This window comes from Ambystoma mexicanum, chromosome 9, assembly GCF_040938575.1.
Source record: "Ambystoma mexicanum isolate Mex_15411 chromosome 9, UKY_AmexF1_1, whole genome shotgun sequence".
NCBI classification, from domain to species: domain Eukaryota; kingdom Metazoa; phylum Chordata; class Amphibia; order Caudata; family Ambystomatidae; genus Ambystoma; species Ambystoma mexicanum.
Window position 1 is genome coordinate 242508986 of NC_090931.1, and position 24292 is coordinate 242533277.

General features: G+C 47.1%; 1 protein-coding gene across 2 annotated transcripts in view; it reads left to right on the plus strand.

The window, feature by feature from the left end:
* Positions 1-24292, plus strand: part of ROBO4 (roundabout guidance receptor 4) — a 969314-nt gene that overhangs the window by 303422 nt on the left and 641600 nt on the right. For both annotated transcript variants that reach the window (XM_069614539.1, XM_069614540.1), the window contains exon 5: positions 8596-8734. In XM_069614539.1, coding sequence (XP_069470640.1) covers positions 8596-8734 — 139 coding nt within the window. The remainder of the gene's footprint in view (positions 1-8595; positions 8735-24292) is intronic.

A 24292-nucleotide genomic window follows, 5' to 3' on the forward strand; every position in this document is an offset into this window, starting at 1 on the left:
CTGGAAATCCAGCTGGGTGCAGAAGTACATTCGTAAATGCCAGAAGGCCATAGCCATGTGGTTTAGCACTTAGTACCCAAACACCATCTCATGTGTAAGAGGTAAAGCCACAAGTACAATACCCACGGTCATTCTGCAATGCATTCACAGGAAACCCCAGAGCAAATCAGAGCAAATCAGTTACATTCCATGTAAATGACACACAACTGCAAAGGTAGTTTGGAGAACAATGATCAAAGTATCATCGTATACCTGTGGCTCAGTGGACTAATGCATCCACTGCAGTGCCCTGTGTATGACTGCATAGTCACAGGTTCGGGTTCGGGTCCCAGCCTCTTCACTTGAACCCTTTAACCTTCTGAGATCCATACAATGAGAAGCATTACGTTGAGTAACAAAACACATCTGTTACTGTCAATAGCGCCACGATGCCCCTCTGGGGGTCAGCGTGCGCTCTCCAAATACACCTGTTATATTATTGCCGCTTGAAACCTGTCACCTCTGGCCTCACTGCACAAACATCTAAATTGCATCATTTAAAGTGTATTTAACTTATTTAATAATATTGCTAACAGAGCTCAGACTTTGCTGAAATCATCTGATGGTGCACTGTGCGAACAAAACATGTATGACAAACATGTATGCATTCGCATCAAAAGTAAACAATATGTAGAACAACTGTGGAATGCAAGATAGACACGGAAAGCAAATGCATGAACAACATACATTGGTTGCAAAGGGATCGGAAAACAACAAGTTAGTACCACTGTAGGGTATCAGGTAATATTATTCCCACCAAAAATATGGCCGTATATAGGGTCGTCGGGACGGCCATAGGCGATATTTTTAGTGGGGATAATGTTAGGGTTATTTGGGAGCGGGGGTTGCGGGGGTTTCCGCCGCTCCTTTTAAAATAACACAGGGGTTGCGGGGGTGTTCCCTGCAGGTTCCATGCCTTAATATCGGCGCAAACATATGGCGATATATTTGTATGCCGATATTTTTGCAGGGATATGAACACATGGAACGCACTGAAGATATATATATATGGATTATTGAATTAGTTGAGTTCTGAAGATGCACCCCTCCTCCATTTCTTTTTGTGTCTGTTGCCTCTATTGGTCCTGCTTTTCCCCTTTTTGTTTTAGTTTAGGAGGAATTGCGCTATTTATAGTAAGAACCATTTTTCCATGTATTCAGGGTGTTCTTCGGTTGTGCTATTTTACAACACTTCTCTTAACCCTGTTAACTCTGCTATTGAACTACCTGTAAACTATTTCTTCACCTATAGACAGTGGACCCTGATGAGTGATTATGGGTAATTTGGACTCACCATAGGAAGATCACCTTTTTAGATTTAGGGAACTATGGAACTGTTTGAGAATCTTCAAAGAACCATCAAAATAAAATATTGGTCTGACTCCGAATGACCTTTTGTGAAGCTCCATCAAGGCAGGACAAAGTGACAGGGCGGCGTTTTCAAAACCTGCATTTTCCACTACATTTTTCTTCAATCATTGTATTCACCAAAAGCTGAAACCGCAGACTTGGGCAGAATGATGGTGCATGGTTCCGAAAGCATCGTTTTCACTTGTTTGGTGCAAACCCATCCAGCCATTTAATTTATATCAAAAAGAAGGGCCAACACCCTGTTAAAGACATGTTAGACCTGTTCTCTGACGACAGACCACCAGAGCGATTTTAAGGTCCCTCATTGGCCAATTGTGCTCTGTGAACCCGGGACAGCTATGAAGGTTTCTTTAAAGGGCTACTAGATTTGATAGTTAAAGGCAGCCAATCTGATTGGCTGATAAAACAGAATAGTTGTATGAACTGTTGCCATTGTGGCCCACAGATTTGTAGGTAGGGTCCACGGAGACCACCGTGACATTTCACTAAAATGGGGTTTATTGCAGCCTTCTGGCGGTTAACTCCACATTAGGGATTTAGAGAATGGTCAGAGGGGTGAAATATGCCACCTCACAGAAATAAAAATTACTGTTTTCATCACAGAGAACAGCCTGAGCAAGAGGGGTACTAGAGGTGGCCACAGACTGGGTCTGCTTTTCCCAGGTGAGTCATGTCGGCCCATTCCTCTTCTGCATGTCCAAGTCTGGTCCGGGGCCCTGCATGAAGGGGCTCAGACTGGCAGGGCTGGCTTGGACCTTCACACTGTTTCTGCATGACTTGTAGCAGCTTGTAGACTTTCAGAGCTATTGCGATTGCCTGTGACTGGGGCATGGGCAAACACTCTGCCACAGTCAGAGTGATCTCTGTGAGTGGAAAGTGCTTAATTTGCGCCAGTATCTGCCAGGGGCCAGTCCTGAGACTTATTTTTCAGCATCTGAACTTACTGTCCCATTTCCAGTGTCATGAACAGAATCTGCCTTGTTAATTTTCTTATCAACTTCACTTAATAGCTATCATGTTGACTCTTGGCGGGGCTCACTTCTGTTTGTGTGTATTTTTACATGTGTCCATTTGTGTGTGTGTGTGTGTGTGCTCATGTGCAGCAGCTGAGAGGGAATATCACCTCACTGCCTGAAGGGGGACTGACTCCTAGTTCCACACTCATTATTGTTCAATACATGAAACTGGTGAGTGGTGCTGGCCCTCCAGCATGAGTGGCGTTCAATCCATGAAAACCGATGAGTGGTGCTGGCCCTCCAGCATGAGTGGCGTTCAATCCATGAAAACTGATGAGTGGGGTTGGCCCTCCAGCATGAGTGGTGTTTAATTCATGAAACTGATGAGTGGGGCTGGCCCTCCAGCATGAGCGGTGTTCAATTCATGAAACTGATGAGTGGGGGTTGCCCTCCAGCATGCATGGTGTTCAATTCATGAAACTGATGAGTGGGGGTTGCCTTCCAGCATGAGTGGTGTTCAATTCATGAAACTGATGAGTTGGGTTGGCCCTCCAGCATGAGTGGTGTTCAACTCATGAAAATGATGAGCAGGGCTGGCCCTCCATCCCGATTGGTGTTCAATTCGCGCAACTGATGAGTTGGGTTGGCCCTCCAGCATGAGTGGTGTTCAATTCATGAAACCGCTGAGTTGAGTTGGCCCTCCAGCATGAGTGGTGTTCAAGTAATGAAACTGATGAGTGGGGCTGGCCCTCCAGCATGAGTGGTGTTGACTAGGCTCATCTATTTTCATCAGTGCATTGAAAGTGATGGCATTCACGCTGGCCATGCCTGTGCGCTGCACCAGTCAGCCTGCATTCTTGCTACGGCAGTGTAGCTGCTATTTTAAAACATGCAGCAGCACAGTGGGCAGCACTGGCTGCATTTCACCCTGATCAGGCCATCAAACAGACACGGTAACAGGGCCAGGGCCACCCACCTCCTTTAGTTGAACAGGTGGTAGCGGCTCGTGCGGACGTGACAGGCGGCAATTGTACCACAGTGGCATGCTCTGATATGGGTATGCTGCTGCCAGAAACATGCAGAACATTCCTTTCTCATTTCTGTTGGCTGCAAGTGGGTGCGCTGATACGCAGGTGTGTGCCAGGTGCACAGATGCATTGATTGATAGCATACACTAGCATGTGCATGAGATCAGCGCGATCAGCAAACCTTTTTATTAGCTAATGGTCCCACCGCTTACTTAGCGATAATACTCATTATGCTGCTTCATGATGGGACTTTGAATGTTAGCATGTCCACACTTAGATAGAATTGCGAATATTAGTATGTCCACACTTAGACAGAATTGCGAAAATTAGCATGTCCACACTTAGACAGAATTGTGAATATTAGCATGTCCACACTTGGACAGATTTGTAAATGTTAGCATGTCAGCATGTCCACACTTAAACAGAATTGTGAATATTGGCCTGCGTTGCATCTAGATAGGACTTTGAATACTAGCATGTCCACACTTAGACAGAATTGTAAATGCTAGCATGTCCACACTCAGACAAAACTATGAATATTAGCATGTCCTCACTTAGACAGAATTGTGAATGTTTGCATGTCCACACATAGACGGAATTGTGAATATTGGCCTGCGTTGCGTCTGGATGGGACTTTGAATGTTGGCATGTCCACACCTAGATAGAATTGCGAATATTGGCATGTCCACACTTGGACAGAATTGTGAATGTTAGCATGTCCACATTTAGACAGAATTGTAAATGTTAGCATGTCCACACAGACAGAATTGTGAATATTGGCCTGCGTTGCATCTAGATAGGACTTTGAATGTTGGCATGCCCACACTTAAATAGAATTGTGAATACTGGCCTGCGTTGCATCTGGATGGGACTGTGAATGTTGACATGCCCACACTTAGATGGAATCCTAAGCAAAGGCCTGCGCCGCATCCAGACAGAGTTGTGAGGGTCAACAGGTGCCATACTTGGATAGAACTGTGAATGTTAGCATGCTAAAGGTCAGGTAACCCACTAACCAATATAAGCTCAAACTCTGCATACTTATCTCACTCAAAAAATTCACACAACCATCTCTCGCACAGCAAGCCGCACGCACTTCACAACACTGCAACAACATATAAGCTGGAGCAACAGTACACGCGGACTGACACCGATCCAATACCCAGCCAAAGCTCAGTATCAGTTGTATACCGAGCTGAAGCTGCCAACAGAACACCACTCCTCTCACTATCCTACTCCCTCTTCACCTTACTAACCCTTCCCACCTTATCATTTGCAGATCCGCCAGAGCGCCTGGGGACCAATTCCGTTGGTGGCAGTGCGTGGTACAAATACCTTTAACATTAAACATTTAACATTTAACAAGATCTTCCTTATCAGCGTTCTTATCTGTGAATGCAAGGACTCAGTGCAAGGAGGACTATTCGTAATCAATACAAGCAATACCACCTCGTATCTCTTCTGCATCACTGTCTTTATCTCAGAGGCGGCACCAAGCTCATTCCTGGAGCCCTTTGATGCCCACAGCGGATAATATACACGGAAGGCAGGCCTCAGCACACATGTACTAAGGCAGAAATCCATTTCGGATGATACTGCACTGCTGCGGCAGTTACAGGCCTAGAAGGGGGATCCTCTGCAGCCGCAAGCTTATGGGTATTAATGAAAGCATGCAGCGATGACTAAAGGCAGGTCAGATAGCACAGCGAGTGAGGTGCTCACCCCTGATATCTGTGTGCAGCCTGCTGTGGCAGGTTCGAATCTCGGCAGTGTCAATTCAGCCTTTCATCCTTCCGAGGTCGATGAAATTAGAATGACTCAGTGGGATAATATTGTCTTCTGTTATTTCGGCGCTCTGAGACCTACGGCTGTGTAGCGCTGTTTAAGGAATGCATCATTATTTTTATTAAAGCTGCTCTGACTATTTCTGGAGTGGAAACCCCTTTAGGGTATGCTCATGAGGGGCCATACCTGTGCTGGATATTGTACGAGTACTAGTGGACGCCCCCACCTGCTCCAATTCATAATCAACTGAATAAAATAAAAATGTATAATAGTGTTCATTGTTAAAACAAAACCTTTTAAACACTGTACATCAGTCAATAATAAATACAACATTAGCAAAAAACAAAAACAAAATGAGAAAAGGCTCTAAGACAATATATGTAATGGTACCCGGTCAATATAGCACAAACATTATAGACTGGACCATAATACCCCAAAACATTAAATAAATATATAAAGGGTAGTGGGGTCAAGGGGTTAAAATGGATCGGGATGGGGTTGGGTGGCTGTTTTAAGGGTTAAAAAGCAGGGGCCTTGGGGGCGGGGGGGGGCCGCAATGAAATGTATCACTCTGTAATTGTGGTTGGTAAAATCACATATAACCTATCTAATCATTTATGAACACAATTCAATTTAATAATATACATAATAATCTTTAAAACTCATCATGGTTCATCAAATCTCTCCATGATGTTATGCCACGTGTAATATAGGTTAAAGGTTAATTTAAAATGAGTCCACGAGTATAAAAATGCTCAACTTTGATCTGAATCATAATTTGTAAATTCATGATTACAATTTCAATATCCTTTCATATACAACTCTCTCAAAATATGACATCTCGTTAATAGATGTCTTGAAGTTTCTACCTCCAAATTACACAATCAGCTGAAATTGCCTGCCTGGGGTCCTCTGCATTCAGTATACATAGAAGAATCAGAATCATATTTCTGGGAGTCATGTCCTAAATCTTCTCTCGTCTGCTAGCGTTCCTCACCAGTTTCCCGGCCCACCCGCTGCCAGGTGCTGCATCCTCCGCAGGCCCCTCGCCGCCCCTTTTTTTGGTTCCTCTCTGCCCACACTGCCTTCACTATTTCTCCAATCCCAGGCTGAACTATTCTTTGTCCAGCGGTATGTTTCCTGTTCTATGTTGTGTACTTTCACAATGGGGCGTCCCGTGACCTCAAAAACCTTTTTTAATTTGCTTTGTGGGGGACACCTTACAAACACTTCTTCTCAATATTTATGGGCTGGCATCTTTGCCCTGTGCTCCCCACAATGCCTCTTGAAACAGTGACCTGGTCTGCTGCCATAGAAACCTGGCCCACGGTGTAAAGATTGTCTGCGGAAGGAAGGCCATGACACAACAACCCACTCCCAGATAAAAGGGCATTGCTCTTATGTCCGAGTCAAAGAGATGCAAACAATGCTTGGCCCTCCAATAGAATCTATGACTCAGGACAAATCTTTGAAGGAAAATTGGCTTGTTGCAAATGAAAACCCCAAACAACTTTTCTTTAAAGAAAAAGACAAGAACTATCTCGTGACTGGTTCCTCTAGCTAAAACCTAATGCCTCCTTGTAGGGTTACTAAAAAAAGGGGTTTTATGGAGAAGAATTTCAGGGTCGCCTCATCCAGTTGTACTGAAAAATGTAATGTCATCAGTTAGTCACGTGATACTGCCTAAAGACCTTTTACCATCACCATGTTTGAGAAAGATGCCAGTGATTGCCAACTCTCCCGGGTGACATCATGACCGAATGCAGTGGGCACTGGACTGATATGAAGGTGGATGCTCCTTTGCTTCTTCATTTGACAGTTTATCTCATAAGCGACACTGGAACCTTTAGGGGGGATTCAGAATGAGCTGCTATTAGACCTCTGCTAGTTATATCACCTCAAGGTTGAAGGATGCTAGGGGGCACTGGATTTCTCTGCACATCTCTCTCTCTCCCTCTCCCTCTTTCTCTCTGTCTCTCCCTCTCCCTCTTCCTCTCTCTCTCTCTCTCTCTCTCTCCCACCCTCTCTCTCTCTCTCTTTCTCTCTCTCTCTCTCTCTCTCTCTCTCTCTCTCTCTCTCCCACCCTCTCTCTCTCTCTCTCTCTCTCTCTTTCTCTCTCTCTCTCTCTCTTTCTCTCTTTCTCCCCCTCCCTCTCTCTCTCTCTTCTCTCTCTCTCTGCTCTCTCTCTCTCTCTCTCGATTTTCCTAGTCCTTTATTGAGTGATGTACCCATTTTAACAATGGGACTTGTAGTAGATTTGGTCACGCCACTTGCTGTCCGTTTCCTCAGTCCAGAGGCGGCTGATGCATTGCAGAGCGAAAAGTAACAACTTATGACTCCTTCCCATCTCTATGCAATGTCTAAGAAGATGCAATAATGGGTGGACTGTTGAATAAGGGAAGGGGCGGTGTATATCCAATGTCCATTCTGCTCAAAATGTTCTTGATAATGAGATAAGACATTGCACAAAGTGGTGTCTTTGCTAGACATTTTGTGGAGCAATACATATCTGATGTTATGATCTTGCTTCCAAGACGAGCGCGTTGCCCCTGAGCTATCCTCCCGATACCTGTCTATTGACACATTTAGACAAACACAAAATACAGCATTTATAGAGTAGTGGAAAATCAAAAGTAGCCATAAAATAGCAATAATCATTTCAAGCACAAATAACAGAGAGGCTTCCAATATCTCTATCTTTATGTTCCTTAAGGAGGAATGAGAGGATACAGAGGTGGTTGCGTGTTGCTTTAGGGGTTGGAATATGGAAGTACACCGTCCCATGAGATCATCCAGTGGAAGGAAGATCAGGCACTCTCACGCCTCTCCGGTTTTAAAGGGGGCTTGAATCTATCTGTACCAATATGCCATGGTACATTTGCCATGATGTGATCAGTTCATGTTTGGAGATGCAGTCGTACCTCCCTGGTCCTAGAATGAGGAACAAAGGAGAGCAGTTAACACCTGGTTAACACTTTGCAAAGTACAGGAGTATTACAAATGTTGAGAGTTGATTTAGATGCACCCATTCCATTACTAGCTCTTAAATTATTCAAGAAAGAGAATAATTGGATTGAATGTAATCCCATCTCTCTGATCGTACGAGGGCTTGGGATGCAGTTGTCCTTCTTGGCTTTTAGGAGGGGAGACTGGAGCTGCCACAAATTCGTAATGCCATGCCTAATTCATAAACCCCAGTGCTTTAACCAGAAAAGGATTTAATGGAAGGTCAATTGAACAAATCCCATTCAATGGTGTGTGTAAAGGGGGGCAGACAATCACCCCATCTTCATAGATTCCATGCCTTGAATTATAAAAAAGGGTTGGCCTGAAAACCTGAACAAAGCTTGGTGAGAGTTTCAGTGCCCAATAGTGTTGGGAACCTGCCATGACGGGATGTTTCTCTTTTCTCCTAGAAAAGCCGGTGTTCACCCGTAAACCCAGTAATATTGTGGCAAAGTTTGGAAGCACAGTCCAGTTCTGGTGTGAAATTCAAGGTGACCCTATCCCCATCGTGAAGTGGCAGAAAGAGACTGGAGAGCTTCCCTTTGGGAGGTGAGTAAAATATACTGTGAACATTCTCTGATTATCACTCCTCTTTGCAAATGATATTTTCCTTCCTTACCCCTGCTTATTCCTAAAGTATACCGCTTTAGCTACACTAAATAGGGCCTCATTATGAGTTCGACTGTTTGGCCAGAAATGGTGGAAGTTCTGTGCTAATGGAGTTACCACTGAATTACCTCTGCATTACAACACCACTGAACTACAGGCTTGAAGGTAAGGGGGAGGACACATCTCCAGCAGATTGCTGGAGGTAATTGCTCTGCTTTCCAGCCAAAACAAGGCCAAATTGGTGGTAATTCTGCTGAAATCCCCATGGAGTCCTATGGACTCCAATAATTGGGGACTAACACCGCCTAGCACCACTTGTAATCCAGCTGCACTTCCGCCAGACCAAGTGGTGGTAGGTCCCACCAAGATACTACCAAACATGTAACAAAGCCCATATGTTCCACCATTATATGTGTTTATATCTTGTTACTACGGCTCAGACTATAAGTTGCAAGGTGCTATATACTTTTACTGGGTGCAAAAACCATCAAGCAACTCATTCTACTAACCAGACACATTGAATGGATCTTGGCTCCTACGTTGGTGCCCATTGCATGTGTGGTATTTACAAAGCACACACGAAGCTAGGAAGCAACCAAGCGCTGAAGGCCCTTGAAATGTGACGGACTATAAGCACTCAAGGTCAAGTCTGTCTCTCCATTTGAGAGGAGGAGACAGAAATGGTATGGGGAAAAATGACCCAAAGATGAAACCTCTTCTGAGACATGTTGTGGCAAACTCTACTAGTTAAAGATGGTTGCCCTGCTGGGCAATTAACATGCACAGATGCTTTGGAATTGGAAACACATGGTACCCCCTTTTTTCCCAGCCACAAGGTTTAACATTATTCAATAACAGTCAAACTCTGTACACCACAGATGTCTCTAGGGCATCATTTTGAGTTCGGTGGTGTGGCCAAAAATGCTGGTAATGCATTGGTAGTGGGGTTACCACTGCTTTACGGCCACATTACTGAACCGCCAAACTATGGGTTTGGAGGTAAGGTGGAGGAAAAACCTCATCCTCCAAACCGCCCAAAAACTGCCAAATAGGCAGAATTACAGCAGAGTCCTATCAAATCCAATAAATGTGGATTAACACCGCTTACCACCATGTGTAATCCAGCGGTAATTTCACTGAACCAAGTGGCAGCAATGGTAAATCTGTTTGGTGGTATTATGGCAGAGTTACCACTGAAATACCACCAAAGTAGTAATGAGGCACTAAGTGCCCACACAGTAGTGGTCTTTAACTTCTCTAACAGAAGGAGACCCTATTGTTAGGATGCCTGGGTCCTCACGACTAGATTCCATAGGTAAGTGGCCTGCAGTTTGTTGGGGAGGATCTGCTCTGATTAGCAAAATCCTTAATGCTTCCCTCCACCCATCTTTTACTCTTATAACAACGTTTTGTTTCCACAGTGGATGAGTTAAGTCTTCTTTTTGATGTAAGTAAAAACCATGTTAATTTTGAAATGTCCACGACCCCTTCTAGGCATCAGCCATAATGCACACTTAGCTCTGAGGACAACATCTGTACACGTGCAAGAGCGAAAATATGATATGAAATGAAGAATACAAGGCCACTTTAAGGGTTTGCATTAATACGAGGATTGTCAGCAATTGGCATTTCCCCAACACCTCCTGTTAGTTTGCATATGGAAAAGAGAGCCTGGTTAATGGCCATCATACATCATAGACTACAGAAAATATTATTGACATTCTCTGGACGATCACCAGAGTATCTGTGAGTGTCTAGAGGTTAGGGGGAATGATACAACCCATTGCATGAAATAGGGCAGCACAGTACTCTTCAACAAATATGCCTAAATTCTTGTCCTACCATCGCATGACTGCCTGTACTGTAATATGACCTAGCGCTGTGATACTTTGTGGTGTTTGGGCGCTATCGATAAATGAAATAAATGGACAAATAAATAAATAAATCAGTGCAGAAACATACTAGCAAAGCAAGATTCCCCAGGCTACTTCTATGTATGCCTACGTTCCTAGACGTATGAGTCAGTGTCTCAGAAACTTCGAAGCAATTCAAACCGCAATCCCAAGCAGAAGAGGAGGAGGAGCTTTAGCAGACCAAAAAACACACCTGGAAATCAGAAATCAGAGAAAGTGCATAGGAGAATTGGACATCCAGGAAGAGTTTTATTGCTGTGCCTGTGACTTGTATGTGTTTCATCATCCATTTAAGTCAGACGAAGGAACACGACCAGTCATCCCACTTCTATGACTCACCTAGCAGATTTGTTTAGCCATAGAAGATCCCCACAGAACTTCTTATAGGTCTGTGGAGACCCATTTTTCTTCCCTTCATTTTCCCCTTTGGAATTGCAATGCCGCCTTTTTTTCCAGATTTGCCCAACTTTTTTCCTGGGGAAAAATGAGGAATGCACCAAGAATGCTACCTTCTTTGCTTCCCTGTTCATGGAGCATTGAACTGAATGACACACAGCTGTGTATCACTCCCTGACCTGCATCCTCAGCCTGTAGCTCTTCACTTCATATTCCATCCTTCTTATTCTACCAGTATCATCGTATCACATCACTGTGCCCCCTTATGGTAGAGTTCTCCTTTGCTTCTCAACAAGGTTTGAGCCATATAAAAACCAACATATAACTATATTAGCTAAATACTAATCCTGCGCCTAAAGACTTTGAGAGAACACAGCCGTGTGAGGGTATCAGGCAATATTATCCCCCTAAAAAATGTCACCATAGATATAGTCACCTGGAAATGGCATAGGTGACATTATTTAGGGGATAATATGGGGTAAATGGGAGCAGGGGTTGCAGGGGTGTCCCCTGCTCCATTTGTTCCCCGTAGGTTCCATGGGGTAATATCGCCACAAATAAAAAGCACAATCCTTCTATGGCGACATTTTTGCAGGGATATTATCACATGGAACCCGTGTGAGCGGGCAAAATAGGGCTGTCATTGGTGGGGTTAATCTGTTTGACTTCAGAGGCTCTGTGCCTAAACAGCAGCCTACTCTGGGTTCCTCTTCTGTTTTGCATATTTTATGCTGCGCCCAGTCCTTTCTTTCAAGCCCCTGTATGGGCAAGCTATACTGCGTGGATGAGCTCTAATGAGAGGAACAAACATGTCAGTGGTTGCGTTTGCCAATTGGTTGGCTTGGACGGTATTTTACCAATTCAAAATCTGTAATAATGTTTCTGGAATGGTAAAGGGCTGTCACTTTCTGGCTCAACATGGATAGTGTTTTAGATATCTAATGCTTAAAGATTTTGTCAGAATCCTGGCATACGAAGGAGCAACACAGGGTGCCGTTGGTGTGTCTAATGCGTCCCACTTGAGATGCTCCCCACAGTAAATCGGAGAATACCAAGAGTTAATTTGCTGTTTTTCTTTTTTTTTTTTTGTGCAGCACTCTATGCTTTTGTGCATATTATTTTCATGAGTCCCGGCTGCTCAGCTACTGCATGGACAAGACATACTCGAGGAGCTCTAATGAGAGCGAAGCACCTGTCAGCAGTTGCTTATTCATAACCCTGTTGCCATGGATGGTACCAATCCAAAGTCGCAAGACTAACATGGCCTCATTATAAGTTGGCTGGTCAAGTAACTACGGTACTGGTAAACTTGCCGGTACCATATTTACCGGACAGGCAAACTACGAGTTCTGCTTGCGGGTGCCTTCCCGGCTGCCAGGTCTGACCTGGCGGGCATACCAGCACCTGCGAACAGAGCATGTCGGTTGCACCGGCACCATTCACTAATGGTGCCGGTGCATCCGGCCTCCCCATTCCCATTGAGCCCTATAGGCTCAATGGGAATGGGGAAGAATATTTTCTGGCGCCTGACAATGTATACCAGCAAAATCCCCCATGGAGTCCTGAATGGGGATTAACACCGTTACCTCGGCAAGCTGAATCCAGCCGTAATATGGCAGGAGCAAGTGCCTGTAACGGTTTTACCATTTGGCTGGTATCCTTGCAGATTTACCACCAGGATACCGGAAAACTTGTAATGAGTCCCTACTTGTCAAGTTCTGAATCAGCATTAATGATGTTTTAATAATTTCATGCTTAACGACTTTGTGAGAACAGTGGCATGTTGGTAGGCAAAAAAGGGTGCCTTGGGTGTGACTGATGGGCCGCACTTGGGATGCTCGTCACCTAAAGCGTACCCAGACTTCCTATCCTGATTTCCATGAACAGAACCCCATTGTTTCCTTCGATCAGAAAGTAACATTTGGAATGAAGGCACTGCAGACTTTCATGAATGGAATATTAAGGGAGTGTGAAAGCCTCCATAATTGACCAAAGTATACAACTTCACAGAATTCACCAAATATCTCAATACTTCAGTCCTTTGAAGAGTTTAGCACGAATTTGCGTAAGTGGGAAGGATTTACAATGATTTTGTATGTAAATTCAGGACAAAGATAGAGGCCTTAGCCACTTATGGGATAGAAGATGTTGTGTCCCTGTACGGGTGTTGCCGCTTTAAGGGGGTGTGGCATAGACATTGGAAAAGCCGTTGCAGAAGGTTGGACCTTGGGGGGCACAGAAGGGAGTTACAGTTAGGCATTGGTGTTTAATAAAGAAGGTTAAATGTTGAAGATGTGTTGCGTCATTATTTGAATCCTCTTCCTATGAGGGGTTGGTAAATGGGCTGCCTGGCCTAGAGCAAACTTAACATAATAACTGGCGACGAACGAGGTAGGGTGTGCAGGCGCGAGTGAGGACAGGCGGACGCAGCATCGATTGGCCGATGAAGAGAGGCGTTCCCAGCGGGACACTAGAGAATCCATAACCTACTCACCGCAGTGCAGCTGGGAAACAAAGAGGGCGAACGAGCAACAACGTGGATGGGATAGGTAATGCCAGACGGGTAACTGGGGGCCAGCCCCAACACTCCAGAGAGAGCACAACACGTATCAGGCGACATAAAGGGAAATGTGAGCCTGTGCATACAAAGTAACCCAGCTCCTGCAGAAGCGGGGCCCCGGTTTCCCCCGGGGAGTTTTTGGCGCTGCACACGGCCAGCGAGTGGCCGTGGGGGGGCAGAGCGCTTCCCGGGGGGTACTTAAGGGCTCAGGGAAGGTTCGGGAGGCAGGCGACGGTTAGGACTTGGTGATTGTCCTGCCCTCCCACCCCTTCAGTTTGGTTTTAGGCTAATGTCCGTTTATGGAATAGGGGGGGTCCATTGTTCATGGGATTAGGCAGGGGGTTTTTAGATGTCTTGGGGAGATTTTTATGAGTTTTTGGGGTCTGTTATGAGGGCAGGGGTTGGTAGTTTTGTGTGACAGGTCAGGGCATTGTGAAAGTTTGTGTGTAATATATGTTGCTGATGTGGCAGGTCAGGCTGGCTGCAGGTCATAGGAAGGGGGAGTTTGGTGTAGAGGGGAGTTTAAAAGGGGTTGAAGTGGGTCGGGGCGCCGGGGGCATGGCCCCTTTTGATGTGGGGGGAGGGAAGCACAATGGGGGAATGACACGGGAAAGGAGGGGGTGGCGCTGTTTGCACAAGCAGGTCACCCCGGGGGAACAGGTATTGAGCCTGGAGGGGCATTGCCCCTGGGAGAAAGCGGGACGCCTGGAAAAAGGGCAAGGAGACGGTAGGATCCAAGGGATCATTAGGGAGGAAATTGGTTATTTAATTATTTAATTGTTGGGGGAAAATGAAAATGAAAATGTTTAAGTTATTTAATTGGTTGTTCAAATATTTCTTTAGTTTGTTAGGCCATGGAGCCAGTTAAGCGTTTTGATTGTAAGCTTTGGCCTGTCACATTAAAGCAACCTTTTCCACTTTTAAATGAGTCTGGGTTTTTGTGCAGTAAGCCAAAAAGGTACACGCCGGTGGTACCCGGCGAGAATAGCAATGCCAACGCACGCTTCTAGCCCCTACGAAAGCCTGCACATTTAACGCGAGTCACATTAATTCCGCTGTTAGCTGCTCGGGTTGAAGGACTTGCTGACAGAAATGAAACTGAAACCACCGTCAGAAATCGAGCATTCCCACGCGACAGTAAGTGGAACGGAGTGCCGCGAACATCCGTTCCAACAGCACGAAGGAAAGGACAGTGCCTCAAGCATGCTCTAGGACCTAAAGAGGAAAGCACAAGGCAACACACAGACATTATTAAAGTTCAGAAAGTAAACGCAGCGCCACAAATATTCCTTACAAAGCCAAGAATTAGCATACAGCATCACACGCATTCAATACACGATTTAAGGAAGACAATCCACTGCGAGCACCAGGCTGAGCACCGTGAATACAGCAATGTAGGACCAGCGACGTGATGACCTCCAAGGGGGGCACATAGCCACAGAGCCATTTTTCTCCACACACCACAACCCTTTGAGCACGCCCCCAGCATAGGCAGAGGGTCACCCTGGACATAGTTGTTGGAAGAATTGCAAGACTTTATACATGCTGTGGGGGATCGCCAAACAGAAGGGAAAATCCACATTCTAACCAACCTGGCTGGCAGAGAAGTGTTAGGGAGATTTATCATTGTTATGCTTCATCCCCTCTCCTAGTGAGATCCCTGGGATGTTTTGTTGGACTTCTGGGCCTTTTTTGGGGAGGAAGGATACCTCAGGGGCAACGCGTTTGTCTTGGAAGCAAAACAACATAGTGCAACACAGGTTCAAACCCCGATCCCGCGCTTTGAAACCACTTGCTGGTAATAAGTGCATTATAAATGCACAATACAATTTAAAAAAATGCAATTTTCTGAAATCCTGAATGAATGGAGCCTTTTTCCACTCAATGATTCTTATGGGCTCTGTCTTCTGGATCTCTATGATTTGTATTGTACCTGTCCTATGGAGTCTATTTTCCTCCAGAACTCTTAAAGGCATCTGTATTTTACTATTGCAGCACAAAGCTCATTACTTTGAGTTTCTTGCCTTTATCCTAGAGTAACTACAGTTCTTAAGGATAGAGAGATACTTAGTATCCCCCCTTAAACTTTATAGTCTGAGGGATTGGCACACACCACCTTATGTGGAGTGCCAAAGGGATAGTTAGTATCCCCCTTCTCTCTGCTCCTGTGACTTTCTAGTCACCTGGGCAATCTCCTAGTTATGCCAGGTGGCAGTGGAAGTGTTGTACCTACTATTGTGTGATTTTTCTACCACAGGCTATGTCCATAGCCTCAGTAGGGCACAATAGAGGCACCCAAGTACTAACTTGGGGCCTCCCTTCTTTTTTCGCCATTACTAACATGGTTGTCCTTTGTCAGACATTCTTCTACCATTCTTGTAGGGGAACCTTTGGGTGTCCCCGCCTAGGCTCTAGAGTGTTTGGCCAGGCAGGAAGGGGAGGAGTTTTCCATCCCCCAGTCCTTTTTCTGCCAGAGCGCCTGAATGGGACCAGTTCCCACTGGGGGTCTTGCTGTCCTGATTGGACAGCCAAACGCCCCTTTCTGTAAACTGCTGAGGAAGATTGCAGGGGAGTGAGTGCTGGAGCTGGATAAAAGGCGAGCCTCATGGAGTGAAAAGCAAGTCGACCAGTGGAAGCTGAAGTAACTGATGAAGAAGACGACCAGAGATGCCTGCAGACCCTTTGCAGCACCGTGAAGCGACCAGTACTGCCCTAAGCTTGTTTTCTGTGCGACAGATGAATTCCGAAGAGGATGACTCCTTCCTTTTGACTGGTGGGAACAACCAGCCCAAGACTAACTTTGATTTGAGCCATCTTCTCAGGTCCTGTGTGTTTTCAGAGCTGCAGAACCCCTACACAAGGAGACTGTCTGCCTTATTCGAATGCATCACTGTGGAAAGGCCAAATGTGTTCAAAGTCTTTGCTGAGCACAGAAGGACACTCCAGTGACAGAATCCAGCTCATTCAGACACCCCTCAGCAGATTGTGGGACTGCAGGAACCGAAGAAGATTGACCGGGTAAAATGTGTCCTGCTAATTTGCTAATTTGACCAATTTTCAGAAGAAGAGTCCATTGGACTGAGAGTGATCGATGGGTGTATATCATCGGGCCTACTGAAACATCTACTCAAAAAGCCATTGCCCCTCTCTGAGTTGTTGGACCTGGCGAGGATCTATGAGAGGATGGACACACATACTGCCGTAATAGAAGCATCGAAAACCAGCTGAGGTATGATCACTGTCACCACAGCAACATCAGCGTGCCAAATGAAAGGGGGAACAAGGGAGAGATCGACTGTTGGCAAACAAAGGCGTACCGTACCGCAGGGGCTCTGGCAGTTGAGAAGGGTGACTATGCTACCGTTGCACGCTGTTGTTCCCTCACAGAGCAAAAACAAAGAGGTGATGGCTGGAAGGTTTAGAATGAATCTTAACCACTGGCATTGCTCTGGGCAACCCTCCAGACCATCGTTCTTCACCTGCCAAGCCATTACCGAAGGGGAAAGACCATATGCAAATCAGGCTTGGTCCCACCCCAAAGGGGGCAGTCCAGCCCGAACTACTAGGTCACATCCCTTTTGCACGAGACCACAAGCATCCTCAAACATGTTTCGGCCTTCTTGGGCCTCATCAATGAGGAGTAGCTTGGGTCTCTAGGTCCAGCAGGCACGGGACCCACGTCTGGGCATACCCGTCCCACTCAGGGTGACAAAGCAAAAACAAAGAGGTGATGGCTGGAAGGTTTAGAATGAATCTTAACCACTGGCATTGCTCTGGGCAACCCTCCAGATCATCGTTCTTCGCCTGCCAAGCCATTACAGAAGGGGAAAGACCATATGCAAATCAGGCTTGGTCCCACTCCAAAGGGGGCAGTCCAGCCCGAACTACTAGGTCACATCCCTTCTGCACGAGACCACAAGCATCCCCAAAGATGTTTCGGCCTTCTTGGGCCTCATCAGTGAGGAGTAGCTTGGGTCTCTAGGCCCAGCAGGCACGGGACCAACGTCTGGGCATACCCATCCCACTCGGGGTGACAAAGCAAAAACAAAGAGGTGATGGCTGGAAGGTTTAGAATGAATCTTAACCACTGGCATTGCTCTGGGCAACCCTCCAGACCATCGTTCTTCACCTGCCAAGCCATTACCGAAGGGGAAAGACCATATGCAAATCAGGCTTGGTCCCACCCAAAAGGGGGCAGTCCAGCCCGAACTACTAGGTCACATCCCTTTTGCACGAGACCACAAGCATCCCCAAACATGTTTCGGCCTTCTTGGGCCTCATCAATGAGGAGTAGCTTAGGTCTCTAGGTCCAGCAGGCACGGGACCCACGTCTGGGCATACCCGTCCCACTCGGGTTGACAAAGCAAAAACAAAGAGGTGATGGCTGGAAGGTTTAGAATGAATCTTAACCACTGGTATTGCTCTGGGCAACCCTCCAGACCATCGTTCTTCGCCTGCCAAGCCATTACAGAAGGGGAAAGACCATATGCAAATCAGGCTTGGTCCCACTCCAAAGGGGGCAGTCCAGCCCGAACTACTAGGTCACATACCTTCTGCACGAGACCACAAGCATCCCCAAAGATGTTTCGGCCTTCTTGGGCCTCATCAGTGAGGAGTAGCTTGGGTCTCTAGGCCCAGCAGGCACGGGACCAACGTCTGGGCATACCCGTCCCACTCGGGGTGACAAAGCAAAAACAAAGAGATGATGGCTGGAAGGTTTAGAATGAATCTTAACCACTAGCATTGCTCTGGGCAACCCTCCAGACCATCGTTCTTCGCCTGCCAAGCCATTACAGAAGGGGAAAGACCATATGCAAATCAGGCTTGGTCCGACCCAAAAGGGGGCAGTCCAGCCCGAGTGTAAAGACTGGAGGGGGCTGTCTGTACTTCCGCTCTCTATATGGTAGAGGAGAGGCACAGAGGACCCCAGCCAAGATTCTCTATTATTGGTAACGTAGTCGAGCAATCAAGGCCTAGCTTCTCAGGAGGTGATGCAGGCTGGTTCTTAAGTACAGTGTAGTCCCCGAACCCCCACAAAGGAATGTCCATACACTGTATTACTGAAAACACAGTGTTTATATAATTAATATTCAAAGGTAAGTACACGATCACAATAACGCACTTTGTACTCGGAAATCAACAATGATAAATATATACAATTCTAAAGTGGTACCACCAATGTTATCAAATCTCATTAAAGTGCATCAACTGTATGGTTAAAATGTCACACAGATCAATAACAAGGACACCAGCAATAGAGATAGGAAAGAACGCAAGATGGTTGAAACAATAGGCAGAATACTGGCCCCTACCACTAGGCACAGTTCTGTGTGGAGATCCCCCCACCTGGGCAACCTGTAAAATAAAGATATATAGCACAAGCCCAGTCCATATATTGTTCACTAGTCTTATTTGCTCCTATTAATGTTTTACCCCCCCCAATGTACCTGGTGGAGTAGAGTTCTTCGAAGACGCGTCGAAGGATCTTTCTTGAGTGACTCCCTTTAAAGCAGGAGCCACGGATCGTCGACACCCCTCAGCAGATTGTGGGACTGCAGGAACCGAAGAAGATTGACCGGGTAAAATGTGTCCTGCTAATTTGCTAATTTGACCAGTTTTCAGAAGAAGAGGCCATTGGACTGAGAGTGATCGAGGGGTGTATATCATCGGGCCTACTGAAACATCTACTCAAAAAGCCATTGCCCCTCTCCGAGTTGTTGGACCTGGCGAGGATCTATGAGAGGATGGACACACATATTGCCGTGATAGAAGCATCGAAAACCAGCTGAGGTATGATCGCTGTCACCACAGCAACATCAGCGTGCCAAATGAAAGGGGGAACAAGGGAGAGATCGACTGTTGGCCAACAAAGGCGTACCGTACCGCAGGGGCTCTGGCAGTTGAGAAGGGTGACTATGCTACCGTTGCACGCTGTTGTTCCCTCACAGAGCAAAAACAAAGAAGTGATGGCTGGAAGGTTTAGAATGAATCTTAACCACTGGCATTGCTCTGGGCAACCCTCCAGACCATCGTTCTTCACCTGCCAAGCCATTACCGAAGGGGAAAGACCATATGCAAATCAGGCTTGTCCCACCCCAAAGGGGGCAGTCCAGCCCGAACTACTAGGTCACATCCCTTTTGCACGAGACCACAAGCATCCCCAAACATGTTTCGGCCTTCTTGGGCCTCATCAATGAGGAGTAGCTTGGGTCTCTAGGTCCAGCAGGCACGGGACCCACGTCTGGGCATACCCGTCCCACTTGGGGTGACAAAGCAAAAACAAAGAGGTGATGGCTGGAAGGTTTAGAATGAATCTTAACCACTGGCATTGCTCTGGGCAACCCTCCAGACCATCGTTCTTCGCCTGCCAAGCCATTACAGAAGGGGAAAGACCATATGCAAATCAGGCTTGGTCCCACTCCAAAGGGGGCAGTCCAGCCCGAACTACTAGGTCACATCCCTTCTGCACGAGACCACAAGCATCCCCAAAGATGTTTCGGCCTTCTTGGGCCTCATCAGTGAGGAGTAGCTTGGGTCTCTAGGCCCAGCAGGCACGGGACCAACGTCTGGGCATACCCGTCCCACTCGGGGTGACAAAGCAAAAACAAAGAGGTGATGGCTGGAAGGTTTAGAATGAATCTTAACCACTAGCATTGCTCTGGGCAACCCTCCAGACCATCGTTCTTCGCCTGCCAAGCCATTACAGAAGGGGAAAGACCATATGCAAATCAGGCTTGGTCCCACCCAAAAGGGGGCAGTCCAGCCCGAGTGTAAAGACTGGAGGGGGGTGTCTGTACTTCCGCGCTCTATATGGTAGAGGAGAGGCACAGAGGACCCCAGCCAAGATTCTCTATTATTGGTAACGTAGTCGAGCAATCAAGGCCTAGCTTCTCAAGAGGTGATGCAGGCTGGTTCTTAAGTACAGTGTAGTCCCCGAACCCCCACAAAGGAATGTCATACACTGTATTACTGAAAACACAGTGTTTATATAATTAATATTCAAAGGTAAGTACACGATCCCAATAACGCACTTTGTACTCAGAAATCAACAATGATAAATATATACAATTCTAAAGTGGTACCACCAATGTTATCAAATCTCATTAAAGTGCATCAACTGTATGGTTAAAATGGCACACAGATCAATAACAAGGACACCAGCAATAGAGATAGGAAAGACCGCAAGATGATTGAAACAATAGGCAGAATACTGGCCCCTACCACTAGGCACAGTTCTGTGTGGAGATCCCCCCATCTGGGCAACCTGTAAAATAAAGATATATAGCACAAGCCCAGTCCATATATTCTTCACTAGTCTTATTTCCTCCTATTAATGTTTTACCCCCCCAATGTACCTGGTGGAGTAGAGTTCTTCGAAGACGCGTCGAAGGATCTTTCTTGAGTGACTCCCTTTAAAGCAGGATCCACGGATCGTCGAGAGGCGTCGAAGATGGTGAACTTGGCGTCGACGGCGGCGATGAGAAGTTCAAGGGTGCCGAGACCCCGATGTCGATCCAGGCGGTGCTCATCAGCGACGTCCTGTGAGGATGAGGTGTGCGGGGCACCTCAGCGATGGATTGTTCAGGACCGCAAAGAGTTTCAGAAGAACTATGGCCCAGCAAGGGCGTAAAGTCGTCAAAGTCTTTGTGGCCTTCAGGTGGTGGGAAACCCACCGGAAGATTCTCCTCGGCACGTTGGTCGTCCTCGACTTTCTCCGGCGGGACAAAGCGGTCGACGTTGCGGACAAGGGAGTCCTTGGATTCAAATGTTCTTAGGCAAAGGAGCGGGCGGCTCCGGTCGTCGGCGGTACGGCGTCAAGTGGTCCCCACAGCTGGGCAACACAACTTCGACGGGCCTCCAGCGGTTACACAAACATGCGAACCCTGGTTGATGGCAATATACTTTGACAGCGGCGAAGTCTGGGTGCTTTGCTTCGTTCTCCTCAGCGGTCCCATCTCGGGTCGATAGCCTTTCGAGGGTCTGACTTCCAGGGAGCTTCGGCGAAGGTTTAGCGGTGCTCGATGGTCCCTCGGAGCACGGGAAGAGGACGCTTTACCAGGTCCTCTCTCAGATCATTCTTCGACGGATTCGGCAGCTTTCAGATCGGTCGAAGCAAATGCAATAGCAAGTCTTCTTCTTCCAGCTGGGCGTCGAGGATCAGCAGTTCCAGTTACTCTTAAAGTGTAGACACAGCTTCTGAACGCTTCTGAACAATTTCCAGTGGTGAGAGGTCCCCAGATATACTATCTTGTCTCTCATCTACACTGCTGGGTCACTCTCAGCAGCCAATCATACAGAAGGACATTCATGCAGTCAGTCAGCCAATCAGGCACACAGTACATTCAGGCCATCCTCCTCCCTCTCAGACACTTACAACAAGGAATGTGGATTGGGACAAGTACCCAGTCATTCAACACTACACACTGCATTCAGGCCAGTTTCGGGCAGGGCTGTCTCAGACTTTGTCTCTCATGCCAGAAACCAGACAACCACAACAAGAAGTGCATATTGGTCACACACTCCATTCACCCAGGTCCCACCCACAGGAGGTACCCACAACATACAGTCACTGGGAAGGCTCCAGCTAGTCTAGCCGGGCCTTCACAACAACACCATATATGGCACTTCCACCCAACAGCCAGTCAGGGGGAAGGGACAGAGTCAGGGCTTCCCAGGACTTTGGGAAAACAAGGTAACAGGCAATAGAAAGCAAGAGACCACAGGGGCCATCTTGTTTCCTATCAGGAATCAACTGATTCCAATGGCAGAGCCTGGGTATCCCAAAATGGAGGACACCCAGAGCACCTGTCAAATTCAGCATGGAGCTGCCACCAGCCCATACCCTGCTCTGCGGGCCACCCACAGGTGCCCAAAAACATACACTAGGGGCACAGGGTTGTACCCCCACCCATGGATGCCATAAGGGTATCCCACGGGTCTGTTCACCAAACCAAAAGAGAGAGAGCTGCACCGCCAGGAGTTCCACATGAACTCCTGCGCGGAATATATGACAGAACACACGATAAAAAGGCAGTAAAGGACAAGGATATGGAGGCCCTGTCCCTACAATGCATTTCCAGCATCACAGTCACCCCCAGCCCCCAGACTGAGGTGGAGGGTGTCTAATCTCCCACGGGATAGACACCCTCATCCAGACGGTCAACATACCTTCTGGAAAGGCCATCTGCATTATCGTGACTCTTCCCTGGCCTGTGATCTATGGTGAAGTATAGCCCTTGCAGGCTAATGGACCACCTGTGCAGTTTCAGATTTTCACCCTTCATCTGCATAAGCCACTTCAGAGGCTTATGATCTGTTTGGACCTTAAAGGTAGACCCCGTAAGGTAGGGCCTAAAACGCCTAATGCTCCAAACTATACTGAAACACTCCTTTTCAACAGTAGCCCACCTAAGTCCTCTACCCTTAAGTTGTCTACTGATGAAGATGATAGGATGTTCCCTCCCTTTGTCATCTAACTGGGACAAGACAGCTCCAATTCCGGTGTCGCAGGCATCCGTCTAGACGGTAAAGGGTCGGCTGTAGTCAGGCGCACACAACACAGGTGCCCTACACAGACTTTCTTTCAAGCCATCAAAGGCCCTCTGACAGTCTTCCGTCCAATTAACCTTCCTAGGTTGTTTGGGGGAAGTCAGAGCTGTCAGTGGTGCTGCTATGGTTCCATAGTCCGCTATGAAATTGCGAAAATACCCAGTGAGGCCCAAAAAGGCTCTCACCTGGGTTTGAGTAGTGGGAGTCTCCCAGTCCTGTACATCCAGTACCTTACTGGGGAGAGGTTGGATTTGACCCCCTCCTACCTCATGACCAAGATATGTGACTTTCCCCTGAGCTATCTGGCACTTGGTGGCCTTGAGAGTGAGGTTAGCCCTTTTCAAGGCCTGCAACACCTTACCCAGATTTGTCAAATGCTCTTCCCAAGTGGAACTGTAAATGGCAATGTCGTCTAAATAAGCCACACAAAAGGCGTCCAGCCCACTGAGAGCATGATTGACCAATCTCTGGAAGGTGGTAGGGGCATTCTTCAACCCAAAAAGCATGACCCTAAACTGGTAGAGTACCTCTGGTGTTGAGAACGCCGTCTTTTCCTTGGCACGGTCCGTCAGAGCTATTTGCCAATAGCCTGAGGTGAGGTCAAAGGTGCTCACAAATTTGGCTGCACCTATGAGCTCATCAGCCCTGGGCAATGGGTGCGCGTCAGTTTTGGTGACGGCATTGACTCCTCGGTAGTCCAGACAGAACCTCCAATCCTTGGTACCTGCCTGGGAACTTGCCTTGGGGACAAGGACCACGGGACTGGACCAGGGACTTGTTGAGGGTTCAATAACACCCAGATCCAACATCTTGGCGACCTCAGCCTGGATGTGGTTCTTAACAGTGTCTAACATAGGTAGCTCCTGCTTTTGACAGGCACACTGTCACCAGTGTCAATCTCGTGCTTACACCGTGGTGTAAGGCCTGGCGTCAGCGAAAACAGAGAGGCATACTGCTGGAGCAAAGTCCTGCAGGTCCTCTGCTGCTCTGTCGTCAAATCTGGAGAGAGCTGCACTCCCTCCACTGAGCCATCCTGAGGGTTGCTATGCAGCAAATCAGGAAGGGGCTCACTCTCATCCT